Raw genomic sequence first — 19,040 nt, 5'->3', positions numbered from 1 at the left:
AGTCCTAACATCTCCAAACTGGACTACTCTGAGTCCAGTTCCTTCAGTTAAACCCAGAGGTTAGGCCTTAGCTGAAGGGGTGGTCAGTAATTCACCCAAGAGGCAGCAGGCATTCGGGCTAAGAACGCTGACTGTAACGTGGCCCTGCCTCTCACTAGCTGTGAGATTTGGGGCTTGGTTTCCCATTTGTGAAACGGAGATGTATTCGTCAGGGTTCTCTACAGAAACAGAACCAATGGGACATATGCGGTGGGAGGGAGAGCGTTATTACAGGAAATGGCTCCTGTGATTATGGAGGCTGAGAAGGCCGCCTACAAGCCAAAGCCAGTGGTGTCATTCAGTCAGATTCTAAAAGCCCAAGAACCAAGAGAGTTGATGGTGTAACTCTCAGCTGAAGGCCAAAGAGTGAACAAGGATTGAAACCGTGGTAGGAGTGGTGGGAATGGTGACAGTGTAAATCCCAGCCAGAGTCTGAGGACCAGCAGTGCTGTCAGAGGGCAGGAGAAGATGCATGTCTCAGATTAATGGAAGAGCAAATTTGCCCTTCTACCTTTGTTGTTCTATTCAAGGCCTGTGCTGACTGGATGATATCCATTCACACCAGTGAGAGCAAACTTCTTCACTTAGTCTGTTTCAAATGCTAATCCCTTCCTGAAATCCTGCCACAGTTAGGCCCAGAACTTATGTTTTACCAGCTCTCTGGGCATTCCCCCTTAGTCCAGTCAAGATGACTCCTGAGATTAACCAACAAAGGTGATAACGGTACTGACTTCAGAGTCACTGTGAGGAATAGTGAATTCGTATGTAAAGTACTCAGAACAGTGAACTCAGAAACAATGGTTAGAAGGTGTTAATGATGATAATGGTGACTACAAGGTGTCAAAAGGCATCTTTCTTCAACAGGCAGGTACTGAAATTCCGTCTGATCCCTGCTATAGTTTGAAAGGTGCCCAAACTGTGCTTCAGGGAATGCTACTGTTTTAGGAGCTGGGCCCAAGTAATTCATTGCTACAACAGAGTAATGACCGTCTTCCCTGGCCCTCTCTCTACCAACTGCAGACCAAGTTAAGTTAATGGATATAATTTTTTAACTTAAATTTTCATCCCATTAGTTTTTACACCTTTAGTGCTAAGTGAGCGTTTGGAAAGAATTAATGAGTAGAAAACAATTATTGGAAATGCTCAGAAACAGTCACCCAGGCATAGCTTAATAGCCAGATTATTTTTCATGAAGATGTACTCAATTATTTCTATTCTAGATTGTATACATATAAGAGTTACTTTCCGGTGGTAAATTTTAGTCTTAATTTGTATGAGAGAGTGATGTCAGTATTCGGTTTCCCCGCCAAGAGGATAGTAGCGTCCAAGTTCAGTGCTAGCCGAGAGAATCTGGGTCCCCAACATGAGGTACTGAAGGCCTTCAGACCATCTCCAGACACATGACTCCTCTATTTTGTACAAGGCTCAATGAATGTTAACACCCAGCTGAACATCAGCATGGACTATCTTATTGGTTTATTCTTATTACTCATTGTTTAAAGTACTAGTTTTTATTTCCCAGTTATACTTAAACTCCCGACAGAAGAATTGACTTTTACATAGTTCCTTATGTCTTCAAGGTCTAGAAGAGAACTATATTTTTAGTGTATATCTAAATAAACACATTGGTTAATAACTTGTTGCCTGAAATGGATTATGCTTCAAAAATTTTTAACTTCCATTAACCATCCCCAAAATGAGAAGTGGGGCAGCTAAGTCTTAATAACTAAGGGACTAGAAAATGTCTGCCTACTGAGGACCAAAAGGCCACAGTATGAGGTCTATAGCTGGAGCTTTATGAATAGGGCTTTAGTCCCAAAGAGGAGTTGTTGCTGGGGAAAAAACCCTGCTCCACCAAAGTTACACTGGCTTTAAAGGCTTGCTAGGGGCCATCACTACCAAACTGTAAATGATTTGCACTTTTCTGGATCCTAACAAGAGTATTTCCCTACTGATTCCTTTTTACATATGGAAGAACTGTTGCTTTTGCTTTCTACATAGACCACTGAGCTAAACTCGGTGAAACTAAATTTAGCTTGAGATTCTTAACTGAGATTCTTACTTATCTGTTGAGATTAGGGAACTATACAGTATCCTGTCCTATCAGGACATTTCTCAAGATACGTGAATGATAGGATTCACAGAAGGAAGGCGCTTACTGCACTGGAAACAAACATTCTCAGCCTTAACTTTCCACTCACAATAACACTCCCCCCCAACCACCACACCTCTCCCCATCACCATCTTGGCTGCTCTACTCAACCCAAAGGGATGATGGAAATAAGAATACTTCATACTTAGAAAAGAATCTCCTAATTCTAGCCCAGTACAGTTATGGACCTTCCAGTCCATTGTCATCCTAATGCCTGTGAACAAACATATTATTATGTGAACATGCTTACTGAAAAAGAGGGGTGTATTTCAAAGGACCTGTTTGAAGACATTGGATAACCGTTGACAGACTGCAAATCCTTAATATGCCTTCCCATTTTACTCTGAAGGATTCTTACTGAGAAGGAATTTCTTATTGAGTGAAATTTAAGAACTAAGTACCACCTCCTGCTTGTTCATTATTCCTTCTCCATCTCCCCTCCTCCAATCCTGGGAGCCCAGTACTGTTAACAGCATAAAGATAGGCTTTGTTCTATCTTCCCAAACAGAACTTTTCCTGAAATGGCTGCCATGGGGGAGGGAAAGCTGGTAGGATTGGTCTTCGTATACCACAATGCTAAATGTCTTAGGTTTTATAAATCATAAGGTACTTTTTCTTTTTCTTTCTTTGAGCCTAATTTGAGTAGCCGAGATTGGTTACCTGATGGTCTAATTTTTCCAGACTGGAAATAGCCACACCTAGAGAGAAAAACTCCTTCCTTTCTTTCACTCTTCTCAAAAACACAGGTTTTACATTTCAATTTTTTCCGTCTTTCTAAAGTAGGCCTGATTTCAAATGAAAGATTTCAAATGAAGAAAGACACATAGAAGAGGTCCTAAAAGAGTCTCTTGGTAGACACAGAATTGTTGAATTTAAAGATAATTGAGTTTGACTTCTACCATATAATAGCAACCCACAGCCATTAGGATTCTTACTTAGGGCTCATCAGTTCTCACTAAACCTTATTCACAGATTTGAGAGACCTTTGCCATTGCTAATAAAATAGATGATGTGAGGGGCGCCTGGGTGGCTCAGTTGGTTAAGCGGCTGCCTTCGGCTCAGGTCATGATTCTAGGGTCTTGTGATGGAGACCCACATCAGGCTCCCTGCTCAACAGAGAGCCTGCTTCTCTCTCTCCCTCTGCCTGCCGCTCTGCTAACTTGCGCTCTGTATCTCTCTGTCAAATAAATAAAATCTTTAAAAAAAATAAAATAAAATAGATGATGTGAAAGGAAACTCTCTTCTAGGAAAGTGTTAGCTCCCAGTTCAAAAATAATCCTGGACCAGATCATACTTCTAAAAAAAGTTCCACTAACATCTAAATGACTTCCTAATTTCTATATGTGTTTCTCAAGGTCTTTCCAACACACAACTTTGTATTTGTGGGGTGAGATGAAGTGACATTCAAGAGGAGCATATGTGAGACCTAATTCCATTAAGCTCTCACTGGTTAGCCACATTTTTTTCTTATTATATTATCTAAAGGGGCAACCCGGGGCATTTAGCCACCAAAAGCAATTGTCGTATGTTGTGATGAACTGTTGTTCATTATTTTTCATAGCCCTCCCACCCCAAATTCCATTTTTAACTTCCAAAAAGATAGGTGTATTACTGTTATTTCTTCTTGAGGATGAAACAGCCTAGGAATGCAGTAGCGGGGGGTTGGGGGGAGGGCATTCAAGGTCAGTGGCTCCTGCCTTTCCCTGAGATCCACTTAAGCTGTCCCCAAGAAACACCATGATGATGCACTTCTTGAGTTCCAGCAGACTGGGCCATGACCAGACCCAGACTAGAGTTCCACAGAAAAAACCTTTGGAATCCACGCTGCTCTGTGATTTTCCAGGTCACATTGTAGCAGGGGTGGTACTTCCCCAGCTGCTTGGGTAGGGGCTTCATCAAGCCCCCGGAGAAAAAGGGAAAGGGAACAAGGCTGTTAGGGCCAACTGCTGTGTTAAGGACTATACTGTTGTCTTGGCTCATCTCATTCAGTCTAGCAACAACCATGAGAAACCTGGTGCTATCATCCTGATTTTATAAGTGAGGAAACTGGCCCAGAGAGGGGAAATGGTCTGGCCAAGCTCATATAGTAAGAAGCAGATAGGAATTCCATTTCAGGACCTTCCATCTCTGAACCTGGTACTCTTTTTGTTATATGTTTGTTATTTTTGTTTGTTTGTTTCCTGGTTTGGGCATATGGGTGAGCCAGGAGGTAGGTGAGGGGTACCCTGGGATGTGGGCGCTAGGATGGGGATGCAGAGAAGGGAGGGGAGGAGGCAGAAAAGGGCTAGCAGAGCAGGGAGTGACAAAAGGATATGCAGGAAATTCCCCCAAAGAGCCTTGAATCCTATTGATTTGGAACTATGACTGACTTTAAGGCAGGGAATACGATTTACCATTGTTAAGAAGTGTAAAGGAAAGAAATAATCTGTCTTAATGTTCTTGATTATAGTTTTGGGGTTAATGACTTTCCATAAGTCAGAGGTGTTGATCGAATATAAAAATTCTATAGCTGTGATGTTTCACTTTGTGTCAATTTAACTGGGCTAAGGGATGCTCAGATAGCTGGTAAAACATTATTTCTGGTGTGTCTGTGAGTGTGTGTCTGGAGATGAGCATTTAATTCAGTAGCCTGAGTAAAGAAGATTGTCCTCACCACTGCAAGTGGGCATCATCTCCTCCATTAGGGGCCCCCAAATAAAATAAAAAGGAGGAGGGACGGCAAACTCTCCTCTTTTCTTGAGCTGAGATGTGAAGCTCCTGGTCCTCTTACCTCCAGACTCCAAAACTGATACCAGTGGTCTGAACTGGATACTATCACCAGCTGTCTTGGTTCTCTAACTTGCCAATAGCAAATGATGGGACTTCTCAGCCTCCGTTACTGTATGGGCCAGTTCCTAACTTCAGTCCCCTACTGGTTTGGTTTCTCTGGAGAACCCTCACTAGGTACGACTGCGTAATTCAAAGCAGTGTTTTTAAACCAGGTGTTGCAACGTGTGCTTATGACTTGTGTGTACATGCGTGTGCATGTGGGAAAGACAAAGAACTAGACTGAGAGTTTAAAAATTGTATTTCTTACTATGGTTCGTGGTCAAAGATCCTTGAAAGCCATTGATTTTAAGAGGGCTCTGGAGGCTAGAAATAAATCCATTCACATTCAATGGGCCAAATGTTTCCAGACGTGTTACCAGGGCCCTGACTACAGGTCTGCTGTCATCAGGACGTCTCAAACCACTATTAATCACAGAATTAGCTAGGGCTCCTCTAATTTTGTATTTTTATTTTTAAAAATGTTATCATTTGTGAAGCTGTAAATAAGAACATGTTGCCCTCCTGTCCTAATCGCGTTAAGACTCACGGTCTCCCTCATTCCTCTGCTACTGAGCCTGTCTTTCTTTGCTGCTGTTGCAATTTGGGGTATGGATTGGGTGCTGTCAGAAAGCACTCGACTGATAGTGGCTGCATTTCTCTGCTGGCGGGCACAATTCCAGAGCCCCGAGGCAGCTCTTAGCTCTGTTTGCAGGAATATAAATTCTTAAAGTATCAACTTTACTTCCAAAGTGCCAAGAGAAATTCTACCAAGCTTGTGGGCAAAATACATACAAACATTTTTTCTATCAGTAGGTCAATGAGGGATGTGATCTAGTGAGAGGAGAGTGAGAAATGGTACCTAAGCACTCAGCTGTGGGACATGGCTCTGAGTGAGCTCTCCTGGGTGCCAGGGTTCAAACCCAGCCCTCCCAACTGCAACTCTGGGAAAGTACTGGGCTTCAGGTTTCTTGTCAATAAAACATGGATGATAGTGGTACTTGCCAACAGCAATGATGTGAGGGTCAAATGAAGTGAAACAAACAAAGCACTTAGAAGAATGTCTGACGCTTATAGTAAGTGCTCAATAAATAAAGGTAAGCACAAATTTAGGAAATGAATAGGATGAGAATCCACTGTGAAACAGGCACACCACCAAAGAAAGGAATCCTATTGACTCAAGAAGATTGGTAACATACATACAACATAAAATGTATCACCTTAGTAATTTTTTAAATTAAATTAAAAAAAAATTTAAATAGGCCCCACACCCAGCATGGAGCCCAACCTGGGACTCGAACTCACAACTCTGAGATCAAGACCTGAGCCGAGATCAAGACCTGAGCCGAGATCAGGAGCTGGATGCTTAACTGACTGAGCCACTCAGGTGCCCCTTCACCCTTTTTAAGCACAGTTCAGTGGCATTAAGTACATTCACATGGTTGTGGTGCCATCACCACCATCCATCCAGAGGACATCCTGCAAAACTGAGACTCTGTACCTATTAGGCAATAACTCCCATTCCTTCTCCTTCCCAGTCCCTGGCAACTTCCACGAATTTGCTTACTCTGCGTGCCTCCTCATCCTACTCTTCATGGAATCATACAGTAGTTGTCTTTGGGTCTGGCTTATTCCACTGATCATAATGTCCTACAGGCTGTTCCACGTTGTAGAATGTGTCTGAATTTCTTTCCTTTTTAAGACCAGTTGACTCTTTAATGTATCAATTGACTTTTCCGAGTTTTCAGATATTAAAGATGTAAATATGACAACACCCCCTCTCTCCAACAAAGGCAAATAACTTCTTGAAACCCTCCCTGGAGTTACCTGGAGATATGTGTCTCTGTAGAAATGCAAAGTGGAAAATCATTTTTCCTACAAAAGGTATGATTCCTTGAGGCAGGCTGTTTACATTAATCAACATTCCTCTAATACTTGTCAGTGTTTTGTAACACTTTTCCAAGTGCCAATTGTAGCTTGTCAGTTCTTCTGAAGTGTGGAGGCTGTGAATCGGGGAAACCAGAATGGTAACTCTGTCCCCTAGGGGATTTTTCTGCTAGGATGAAGCTGTAATTTTTATCATTTTCATTTTACTCAACTGTTGCTTAGGTGGATGGTGGCTAGAAATATTGGGTGGACAGATTGGTCAGTGTGTGAAAAGTCCCGGTTTCCCTCCATCTTCCTATTCGGCTCCCCGTGAGGTACTCAAGTTTTTTTGCACAAAGTTGTGGATTTAGTCTGTTCACACACCAACCAGAATCTGCTTACCACTGTCACAGAAATTTTTCCTTTCAATAAACATAACGGTGATAGGAAAAACAAAAACACACGCAACAGCTACGATGAAAGAAAAAGAAAAGATAGATGGGACCTTCCAACTGTCAACTCTTGGATTACGCTTGTCCCTTTTCACGACTTTTTGGGGAAACTATTTATTAGCATATCATAAATACATGCCTCTGTGATTCTAGATAAGCATAACATCCGTGTCCGAGATTTAGTGCTATTTTCATTTCTTTTAAGATTAATATTCAAAGCTTAGTACACAGAGCAATCATCTGTTTTAGCATTGTCTTTCAAAACATTAAAGAAATTCCAAAATCAAACCAATAATTTATAAATTTCACTGTGAGGCTCAAGCAATGAAAAGGGCAGTAGAACCACTATTTATAATGGGAATGAAGAAATTAAAATTTATTTTCTGCTACCTTATTTTTAATAAAGTTTTCTTTTTTGTTTTATAGTAGATTTTCTGGTAATTCTGAGCTTGATGGCCCACAAAAGGATGCATGAGAAGATTGCTAATACAATGCATTAATTTATTTAAAGATTTCCATTTCATACTAATTGATGCTAAGGGTCATTTGAGACTATAGAGAAAACAAACAAAAATAACATAAATAATAAAAGAACTAAAAGATCTAGAGTGCAGTGGATAATCCTTTGGTTATTAGTACAACAGCTTTTCCATGACCAGAGGAAAAAAAACAAATAAACACAATACCATTTTCTCATACTTTTTAAAACTGGAAACATCATGAATCAATCTTTTAACTACAAAGGAAATTTCCATTTTGGCACATGAAGAAAAAAATTGTAACATTAACACTGAAATGGTTTTCTCACTTTTTATCATGAAAAATTTCAAATATACAGAAAAGTTGAAATACTAAAGGAGTGACAGATTCTATCCCTAAATTCTGTGACCGTACACCCTTTAGCAAATTTGCTTTCTCTTTCTGCACACATACTTTTTATTTGAGGGTGCAGACATATTCGAAGTTGCAGGCTTTACCAAGAATCTTCTCAGAACATCCTCCTACACAACCACAATCTTCTCACATCAAGAAAATTAACCATGATTCCATATTACCTAATATCTAGTCCACATTCAAATTGCCCAAGAAAGTCTTTCATAGTTGCTGGGGTTTTATTGTTTTTGTTTTTTTAACAAGGAGCCAATAAGGATTCACATATTACATTTCCATCATTTGCCTTTGTTTTTAGGGAACGGTCCTCCCCATTTCCTTCCCCACATCCATAACTCTGGCTTTTCATTTTTATTTATTTGTGTTTGCTTGTTTGTTTGTTTATTTTAAAGCAGGCTCCACACTCAACTTGGGGCTTGAACTCAGGACCCTGAGATTTAGAGTTTCACGCTCTAATGACCAAGCCAGGCATGTACCCCTAATATTGACTTTCTAAAGAGCCCAGGCCAGTTGTTTTGTGAAATTTCCCAACATTCTGTATTTGTATCATTTGACTTGTTCATCTAGACCTAGAATTTCCATTCTAGAGACTGCAAAGACATCCGGAATACTGTCTAGCATTCTAGCTCCTTATCTATTCCCAGAGTTCACCTGCCTTCACCATGAGGAACACCAAGAGATCACAGATTAGCTGAACTCCAGCTTCAACTCTTCAAAGCAATTGCTAGTTTCAAGAAGAAAAGGTACTTAAACAATACTGCCAAAGCAAAAGCTTTTAAGATCAAAGGAGAGGTGTCCTGGTTTAATGTTGATCTAGCAAGTCCAGAGTCTGCAGCATGGTGGGTCATCACAGACAGCATTCAGGGGTCAAGGTCAGCTCTTGTTTTACGTGAACATGTAGAAAGGATCAGCAAAGATGCTTCCTTTAACTTCCTTTTGCCTACCAAATGACTCTGTGGCTTCTGTTGAGCTAAAGGCTAAACTGAAAGAATTTAAAAAAAAAGTGTATTATCTCAACTTTTATCAGACTTTAGAATGGGTTAGGGGTGTCTGAGTGGCTTAGTCAGTAGGGCGTCTGCCTTCAGTTGGGCTCCTGATCTCAGGGTCATGGGATGGAGTCCCTCTCCCTCTGAGTGCCACTCCCCCTACCTGTATTCTCTCACTCTTTGTAAAAAAAAAAACAAAACAAACAAACAAACAAAAAAAAACCTTTAGAGTTGGTTAAAAAAAGGCAGGGGCTTGCTAACTTCACTGAGACACATTGGCCTATTATGCTCTGAGCTCCAGGAAATACCTGATCTTGCCGCAGAATACTCTCTGCTTATCAAGTCCGCAAGGACTTGGGAGAGCTCTGACAGAAAGGTCCTCTGCTTGAACGATTTCAAGGAAAACTAATCATGAATCTACGTGAACACATGGGAGTATGCCATCCATGTGCATAAGATGTAAACAGGCCTAGAAGGGGGCATCAATATATATGCAGTAGAACAGGCTCCAGCAGCATTTGTGGGTGCACTTCTGTAACGGCTTACGGACACACACTATTTTGGACCAGTACCTTGCTAGAAATATGGACTTAAATAAACAAAAGTTCAGCCTCCACCAAGGTAGTGTTCTTCTGCAGGCCAAGTGTTTTTAAAAAATGTGATTGTCCAATTAAGAAGCGTATCCGCCTGGTGCCTCACTTCTCAAACAGTTTATTTGAATACCATGTGAATGGCTAATCTCCTACAAGTTTTGGGGCCTTAACAAGGTAAACAAATGAGTGGCTGTGAAAGTAAACACTGCATTTCCTCCCAGGCTCATCCTTGGCTCCAAAATTCCACTCTCTCTGTCCCTTTCCCTAGCCCAGCCTTCCATTTCTCTTGTACCCCATAGAAGTAAACGCAATTGCAAAGGAGACATTTTTAATTATAAGTACTACAGTAATGAATTCAAGTACACTCGTTTATCATAAAGGGCTTTCCCATCTGTCTCTAAAGTATACTTAAAAAGGCTGTGTATTTGATAACATTAGCACTGAGCATCTTCCTCATGTTACTATTCAGCATTTTAGATGTTCGCTTCCCGCCCCCTACCACACACACACCCAAGACAACATGGTGGTGGTTCCAGAAAAGACACATTTATCTCTGTGTTTGGGAGTGCCTGTGTGGTCTCTTCTTAATTTATTTGCACTCTAATCCTCAGGGATAGCATCCCAATCCCCATAGGCAAAGGGAGATTAGGGAATGGGGCTGTCTGCTTCTCCCCACCCTGACAGAGAAGGGAAAACAACTTCCTCAAGTCCCTCAAGTTCATCTGGCCACTGTACAAATTGTTCCTGAGCATGGAGGGTTTCCAAAAGCCCTAATTAGCAACTCACAGCAAACATTTCTTTGCATTAGCTAATGATCCGGCTACACTTGTAAGCAAACAGAACCAACATATCTAATCAATGCTGAAAAACCAACCAAATGCCTATTAAACATCTGGATGTAATTTTCTAGTTAGAACAAAATGAAAACATATGCAGGTTCCTTTGATCTTCATCTTAACAAAGAAATTGTTGATAAAAAAGTATACTGGTCAGTCAACGTGTCATTTTCATAAACTCTACTCGTTTCTCTTCAAATGCTTTCAGTTTAATTTAGTTGGTTTCCTGCAATCTCTAATTTTACCATATTGTGTGAAACCGCAAGAGATTCTTTGGATGTGATTTTATTTGAGGTTTTACTGCTGCATGGATCTGCTACTGATTTTTTTTTTCTTTCTTTGCTTTCTCTTCTCCATATTCCACGCCCATCCTGCTCTTTTCTTTGGTAAAGGACTGAGGGGAAAAGTTATAAAGCAATGCTGGGAAAATTCTTCTGGACCCTACATTCTCAGGTTTAAGAAAACTCTCATTTAAAAAAAAAAAGTCAAATGAGAAAATGCATAAGCAGTAACTCACAGCTAAAAGAAAGAGAAAATAACAAGTGACCTTCAGAAACTGTCATACTCATTTCAAATAGAAAAGTAATAGATTTAAAAGATGCACAATTTCTATGACCAGCATCCAAACATTTTTCTATTATGTCTAGAATGTATACAATACAGAACATCTAGTTTTTGTAGTGACTTAAGCCACTGGTTGAGTTGAAAATTTGATAGTCAGCAACAAATGAATGGAAATATACCCATACATGCAGCAACGATAAAATAAACAATCTGGCAATCTTCTTGTTTCTTTGCAGAGGATAAAAAGGGGATTTTTTTTTTTCAGAGATAATTTTCTATGGAAACGGAGTACTTAATATCATTTCATGTAAAAACATCATCAACATATGAATATGTTAAAGGTAAAAAAGATTATGGTTAACAGACTTTAAATAGAGGACTAAAAGATTTCATGAGTAGGATTATTTTCTTTTAAACAGGCTGTAGACAATCTGCACATATATTATTTATTTAAAACATAAGATTAAAGCTACTTGATTGTTTAAATACCATCATTTGTAATGCAGTTTGATGAGAGTTTTGTAGTATAATTATTACAGCATGATAATCACCGAGAAAATATGACCTTGAAAAGGGGCCCAGCCTTCTCCCTCTGTCAAGGAGGATGGGATGCCCTCGAAAACCAACCATCTTTATGCACACAGTTAAAGGTCTTCCAATTTTAAAATTACTCTTTCTTTTCTCTAGATAGTACATTATAGGGAATTCAGAAGGCTCCTGTCTCAAAATATACCGTTCTAATTTCTCTGTTTAAACCCAATTACCAGTGTGTGCCAGTAAATCAAAGTAAAGCTTGAGTAAGCCAGGGAGAAATGTCAGTTGCCCCAGCTGGCCCAGCGTGCACAGGCATATTTGCGGCATCCAAGTTTCTTCTCCACAGTCCTGCAGCTGATTAGGGGATGAACTGACCACAGACTGACATACCGAGCCCAGTCTCTAGATGAAGATTTCAAGGAACACAGGTTGCCAAAAGACAAAGCTTAGTTGCCCATGAATCATATTATTTCAAAAAGTCCTATAGATGGAACAAGCATGCTCCAGTCATCACTCAGTTTAACTTAGGAAAGAGGGACACTGCTTGCTTCCTTTTCATTCTTCATGTTAGCAAAATGAATACTATAACCCCCTCCCCAACCCCACTTAATGAGAACACTGCAAAACCACATACTGAACTTGTTTAAGAATTTACTGTGGACTTGTACAGGCTGGCTAAAATTGCTCCTTTAATTTTTCATTTATAATTGATATTTGGGATTGATGCAATTATAGACAAATCAATATCATGCATATTTAAAAACAACTCCAACAGTGAAATGTATTATCTAAAATGATTCTTTTAATATTTCAAGGAAAAGGTCTCTGAGAATGCAAATCTTCAAATAAAATGTATTTCTCTTTAAATAAAGTCTTTCCATAAGTCCCTTGAAAGTAAAATAATGAGAACGTGGGGGTTATTAACACCCAAAACCTGTTATGTTTATTCCAACGTAGGATGACTGCTTGTCAAAGATGTGTCTTTCTTACGGAAGAACTCACCACCGTTTGGCTATAACAGCATTATTCACTCACCAATCGTGTGGAAATAGCTCAGCCTAACTATTCTTTAAACAAAATTATAAATGGGGCAACACTGAAGATTTTCTGCTGTGTGGTGTATTTAGAGAAGTAGACAAAAACTGGAGATTTACACAATATGCCCCATTTATTAAAAATCTCAAAATACCTTTTAGTTAAAGTTCCACTCACTAGAATTTTAGCCACATCATGTACCCAACTCTTCCCCATTTAGCTTCTTACATCGCTCATCCTTGGGATACCCCTCCACCCCACCCCAAGTATGGGGGTAAGGGCGGGCAAGGCAGGTTTCCAGGTCTCAAAGCTGGTTTATACCATTGTCTCCCTTTCTTTTTAGTAATTGGAAACAGACTCGTGGTCATGTTGCTGAGAGGCCCCTAAAACTCTCAGCAGCCCCCTAACCGCAAGACAGCGAAGTCGAAGACAAGGACAGGCCAGAGAGCCCGAGCCGCGGGCAAAAGCCTCGCATCTGCGACTAGAACGCGCATACCTTACCCTGGGAGCACCTTAGGGTATCCTTCCCGCCAAACGAAGGCAGGCCTACCTTTTTGCAAAGTCGTTTGAAATGCTCCAATAAAAGCCAATCCCTACCACCTTGGGTGCAAAGAGGGGCGTGAGCATAAAAAGCCTAGTCTTAGACGGCCAGGGAATGTACGCCAATCAATGCGCTGCCGCATTTTCCACCAAGTGCACAGTCCACTCCTTCTCACGAAAAGGCAGCTCAAGGAAAAACAATCCTCAGAGAAATTTTTGAATGTGACCTCACTTTCAAAAGAGGAGCATCAAACAAGGGGCAAGCACTGAAAGACGCATTTGGCTCGAACTGTCAACCCCCCGCCCTCCCCATAAGAAACTGCGCGGTTAGTCTCTGAGTTACTTTCACCGAGATCTGAGGATTTCCATTAAAGGGAAAAGTGAACAAGTGGCAGGATTTTTGCAAACTCTAGCCCCCAGCTTCCGCGACCGCACGCCCGCCCGTCCCTCCCGCTCGCGCGCGCCCGCGCGCACCCTCGCCGGCCCCACGTTACTTTGACTGACAGCCCGGCCCCGCCGCCTCTCCTTCCCACCGACCTTCCCATCCACCGTGCCAATCTCCGCGTCTCGCCTCTTCCCATTGGCTGGTTTCGGCGTTCCGCGGCTCCTCCAGGAACAGTTCCTCACCGAGCCCGGGAGGACGCGGCTGGCGGAGGAGGGGTGGGGGGGTGGGAGGGGAGACCGGGGAGACGGCGGAGATGGAAGCGAGTGGGGTGGGAGAGAAGGGGGAGGACGGCCCGTCCAGTGCCGCGCTGCTATAGGCTTCGGGGAGGCGTTGCGTCAGAAACCCACGTTGGGCACGGCGCACACGATTGGCTGGCGCCCGCTTCCCCGCTTCCCTCCCGCTACCGCCCGGACCCACGTCCCCCGCCGGCTCTGCGCTCCCGCCCCCCGCCCGCGCGGGGCTGGGCGGGGCCGGCGCTGGTTAGCTCCGGAGTGTGAAACCGCGTGTTAATGTAACCGGCGCGAGAGGCGCGGGCGGCGGCGGCGGGAGCGGCGGCTGCAGGAGCAGCAGCAGCGGCGAGTACCCTGTGCCCCGCGTCCCCGAAGCAGCCGACTGCGCCACCCCCACCCTCTCACGTCCGGGCGGGACCCGTGCCACCAGACCGGACCTCCGCCGGCCCGCGGCGACTTAATCCCCGCCGCGACTACTCCGGACCAGTCCGCGGAGTTTGCCCGCCGGGTAGGGAGGCCGAGCGGCGGAGTGCACTCCTGCTTCCATCCCCCCCCGCCCCATTTCGTGGATGTCGCCCCCCGGGTCGTGAGAGAACTTTGCAGCGGGCTGGAGCGCCCTTTGCGGAGAGGCAGACGAAGGGAAGGAAAGAAAGAGGGCCCAGGAAGGGGCTTGGAGGAGGAGTCCGGAGCGGCCGGGCGGGCCGTGCGGAGCGGGTGCGCGCGGGGCGCGGCGCCCGGATGCGCCCCGGGCTCGAGGAGCAGCGGGCGGCTGCGGGACTGCCTTTCTTGGTGTAGCCCCGCCGGGCTAGGAGGGTTTGTGCAACCGCGGAGAACACCGAGCGTCGGTCGCACGGGGCGTGCCGAGCCGCCTCCCGGCGCGCCCTCCGCACTTTCCCCGCCTCGTCGTCATCCCGCGCTCCTCCGCCCGGGCTGAGGCTGCGGAGCGCCAGGCGCGGAACCTCCGCCGCCCGGACCTCGCTCCTCACCGCCTCCCGGCAACCCACGAGCGCCTGGCTGAAGGCGCTGCCCTGATCCGCAGCACTCGGTCCCGAACGTCTCCAGGTTTGTTTGTGTGGGGTTAGCTGGGGGCGCCGGGCCACCTGCACCTCGCCTCGGGGAAAACCCGGAGAGGAGGCGGACCGGGAGAAGAACGAAGGAAAGCAGCTCGCCTGGATTTGTTTGCTCGGGACGGGTGCCGCCTAAGGGGATCGCCGAGGGGAGCGCGGCCGGAGTCACCGCGCGCTCACCTCCCCGCCGGGGCAGCGGAGGCCCGCGGGTTGGATCACAGCCCCCGCGCCCTCATCTTGGGCGCCGGCGTCACCGCGCAGGTTTTGGTGCAGCTGAGCCCCGGGTGCCCCGCGATGTGGCCCTGAGCGAAGGAACCCGCACCGGCGGGAGCAGGAGCAGCCGGGCACCGAGTGGCCGGTGCGCCCCGCCGAGCGCGCTTGCGTGCGTGGCCAGCGCGCTGCCAGCGCTCGCGGTTTCTGCCTGGCTTCTCGGCTTAATTTTCCTCGGCGGGATTAAAGTTGGAAATCGAGCGGAGAATTGAGTTGGCCAGAAACAGAGCTACGGCCGCCGCCAGAGCGATGTTCCCGCAGAGCCGGCACCCGGTGAGGCGCGTCAGGGTGCTGGGTGGAGGGGCAGAGGAGTGGGTTGGGGGTGGGGTGGGGATTGGCGCTCTCCCTGTGCTGTAGGGAAACGGGTGTCTTCTACCTTGTGGAGGACCCCTCCCCCCAACCTCTAGGGATGCAGGGCTGGGGAGGTCCCGGACCCTCCCTCCCGGGGTGGGGAGTGAACTGAAACTCAATTTTTCCCCTTTACTCTGGGCCCCCTCCGAATTGACGTCTAGACAAGGAGGGCGGGGGCGCCCGGGGAGGCTGGGGTTTCTTTCCAGTAGCTACAGCTTACCCCCTTCCCCTCCTCCTCACCGCCCCCCCCGCCGAGACGGGTAGGGCGCCCCCCCCCTTTGTTTCCCGTCTCGCTTATTTACATGTCAATGCGGCCCCCGTTCCGGCGCGCCTGGAGGTGGCCCTGGCGACTCTGGGAACGGGGAGCGTTAGGGAGTTGTTTTTCTTCTCTGATCCCCGGGGTCATTATCGCCCTGGTGGGGAGGGGGCGGTGGCTACGACGACAATTTGGCCTGGTCTTCCCCGGCCGCCAGGGATCCCCTGTCCCTCCAGCCGGTGACCCGGGAGCACGTACCAAGCGACCCGCCCTGGAGCACGGAGAAGGCACTGAGTCTCTTTGGAGGCTCCTGACCGGGCCAGGGGCCGCATTCTCCCCGCATAAAGTGCAGAGCAAACTCGAGTTCAGGGCTCCGTTTTCCGCCACTTCTAACTTTATTTTTTGTTTGTCCCACCCACTTCTCCGTCCTCTGACTTCCTGTTTTATCTATCTACCTGCATCCCCGTCCCTCGGTTCCCCTCGCCGGTCGCCCCCAGACGCCGCACCAGGCTGCAGGCCAGCCCTTCAAGTTCACTATCCCGGAGTCCCTGGACCGGATTAAAGAGGAATTCCAGTTCCTGCAGGCCCAATATCACAGGTGCGTGTCCGGCCGCGTGGGGCGAGAGGTAGCCCGGGGGCAGCCCGGGCCCCTCCTCGCCCAGCCTGGTGGCTGTGGCGGCTGTACTTAGTACTTGCGTCCAGGCGGTGGCGTGTGGAGTCGCAGTTAAGACCTGTCATTCATGTTACCCCCTTTCCAGGTTCTTCCCGGGCCAGCTCTGCTGTAGTCTCCTCCTCCTACCATTGTTTCCCTTTTGCCCGTTTGCTGCTGTTCTAGGGAGTCCTTTTTTTTTTTTTTTTTCTTTTCTTTTCTTTTTCTTTTGAGTATTTAGGAGTTGCATGAGAACCGTCAATATTTGCACTTCGTTTATTTATTTTGCAACAGGCTGAGCTGAAACCTTGATTCAGTCCATGCCCCAGCCCTGGAGTGCAGGTTTAAGGAGGCAGAGCCAGTGTTGAAATCGCTTTGCCGTTCTAAAGGATTGTGTTGTCTGAGGCAAAGTCCATTATGGAAGGCCCGATGCTGTTAGCTGTGCCCATCATTGGTGGGGAAGAGGGATGTGGTTAGGTATAGGGGAAGCTCCACTGCTTTGGCGTGGCTCTGGGTTGGTTTGGGCAGGACAGGGGACTGGAGTCTCCTTTATATACATCCCGGTTTGGTCTCTTCATCTAATGAGACCTACTTCAAAAGGGTTGTAAATGAAGAGTGTTGTAAAGCATCCTGTCCATAGTGGATTTTCCAGAAATGTTAGTTACTTCCCTTATTCCTATGAAGCCTTCCCTGATTAGAGCTAAGAAATAACTGTGTAATGACAGTTTTTATTTTTGTCATGCTTGAGAACAAGCACACAGATGCTTGGGTGTGAATTTTCTTATTTTGTCAGAGGTTTTTCTGATTATTGAACTTTTGTCTGCTTGAAGAGAATAATCTCTGGAACTTGAGGCATACCTGCCCACACTGTGTTTACCAAGCAGAGAGGACTTCAGCCCACTTTATTGCAGTAGCTACTTCACATATTTTGGCAGGGATTTAAAAACTGAAGATTTTAAAAGGGACCAACAATTGTAGAAGTAACTTTAAAAGTACAGTTTTCAAACCTAGAGATTGAGTTGGCAGAGATGGGACAGCCTCTGTCTGATGCTGGAAATTGTGCCAAAGCCAGATTTTAGTGGAGTCCAAAGGAGCAGACTGGTGCAGGGAAGTAGGAGTGAACAGATGAGCAGGAGGAGAAATCAGTCTTCTGCGTAGATCAGAGGTTTTGACAGATTTTTCATTCTTGGCACCTGACCAGGTATGCACCAAGAAGAAAGAATAGTAGGTAATGGAGACCCTGTACTGGTCACCTGACCCCCTTTCCCTGTTAAATGCAAGGACAAAGCTTTTGCATGTTTACCTAGATAGTTTATGGCTTTTCTAAATTGGTCTGTGTTTTTACTTGAAGTGCAAATATGTGAGGCAGATGTTAAAACAAGTGACATAATGTTTACATTAAGTTGCCTGTTTTGTTTTTGTAGCCTTAAATTGGAATGCGAGAAACTGGCAAGTGAAAAGACAGAAATGCAGAGGCACTATGTGATGGTAGGTATCAGAGATTAGAATTTCGTCTTTTTATGTAAGATTAGCAAATATGTGTTCCTAATATTGCAAAATGTGAGTTAACGAAATGCTTGTTTTTTTTTTCTTTTTGCAGTATTATGAAATGTCATATGGATTAAACATAGAAATGCATAAACAGGTAAGCTTTAGTTAAATCTCCAGTTGAAATGAGAAATCAGTCATCATGATTCCATAGAATTGGCTTTGTCCTCAGTTGGTTGGGGTGGGCGGGGATTTGTATGCCATTTTCTTGCCTTGGTTTCCCTTCCTGTGAGTTGGTGGTAGTATTTTGCTGAAGGGTCGCTTCTTGACAATTACAGAATCTTTAAATGACTAGAAAAGAGGTGCTTTGGAAATGTGAACCAACCTGTTTCTAGGCTGATAGAAATTGAGTCTCTAAGTTGACTTTTCCACCTGGGTAGATTTATTCTCCTCTTGAAAGATTTGGGTATCCCGTAGGGTTCTGCAATTCAGAAAAGCTTGGTGTTTTTCCTGGTTTGGACAGCACTGTGGTTCTGCAGGGAAACGAGGATATTCAGGAGTTCCTTTAGCAGGTTAAACGTCATATATGACTAACTGTGGGGTTCTCTTCATGCTTTGGGGGTGCATAAAGTGACACTCAGGTTTAGTGGCTTATTAGCAAACATCGTTTTGGAAGATTTCTCAGTTGATGTAGATTTGGAGGTAAAAAAGCATTCTTTTATGGGCACAGCATATGTTGCGAGTTGCTTCAGTCCTAGTGGTTTTAAAAGCATGAAAAGATTAGTGACTGGAAAGCTCTAGCTATGACTATGAGTTTGCAAGTTCCCATAAAATTCACACTTATGGCTACTATAATGGTGTATAAAAAGAGTATTGAGCTGGAACAAGGCACTAAGGACCTCGTAAGAGAAGAAAAGCTAAATGATTGCTCAGCCCAAAGGACCCTCGATTGAGTAGTCATTGTCTGCCAAAGAAAGCATTAATGGCAGGG

The 19,040-nt window shown here is 45.0% G+C and overlaps 1 protein-coding gene and 1 long non-coding RNA gene across 5 annotated transcripts in view; one reads left to right on the top strand and one right to left on the bottom strand.

The window, feature by feature from the left end:
* Positions 1 to 13,992, bottom strand: part of LOC116873051 — a 156,985-nt gene extending 142,993 nt beyond the window's left edge. The window contains exon 1 of the long non-coding RNA XR_004383733.1: positions 13,831 to 13,992. This is a non-coding gene — a long non-coding RNA (uncharacterized LOC116873051). The remainder of the gene's footprint in view (positions 1 to 13,830) is intronic.
* Positions 13,993 to 15,463: 1,471 nt separating this feature from the next.
* The window catches only part of TLE1 (TLE family member 1, transcriptional corepressor), an 87,178-nt gene continuing 83,601 nt past the window's right edge, over positions 15,464 to 19,040 (top strand). For all 4 annotated transcript variants that reach the window (XM_032866705.1, XM_032866704.1, XM_032866703.1 and 1 more), the window contains exons 1-4: positions 15,464 to 15,578; positions 16,410 to 16,510; positions 17,986 to 18,049; positions 18,162 to 18,206. In XM_032866705.1, coding sequence (XP_032722596.1) covers positions 15,555 to 15,578; positions 16,410 to 16,510; positions 17,986 to 18,049; positions 18,162 to 18,206 — 234 coding nt within the window. In that variant the 5' untranslated portion in view covers positions 15,464 to 15,554. The remainder of the gene's footprint in view (positions 15,579 to 16,409; positions 16,511 to 17,985; positions 18,050 to 18,161; positions 18,207 to 19,040) is intronic.

Source organism: Lontra canadensis, unplaced genomic scaffold (genome assembly GCF_010015895.1).
Source record: "Lontra canadensis isolate GAN:19392208 unplaced genomic scaffold, GSC_riverotter_1.0 scaffold31, whole genome shotgun sequence".
NCBI lineage: Eukaryota > Metazoa > Chordata > Mammalia > Carnivora > Mustelidae > Lontra > Lontra canadensis.
Note: the sequence above shows the minus strand (reverse complement) of the source record. Positions and strands in the feature narration are given on the sequence as shown.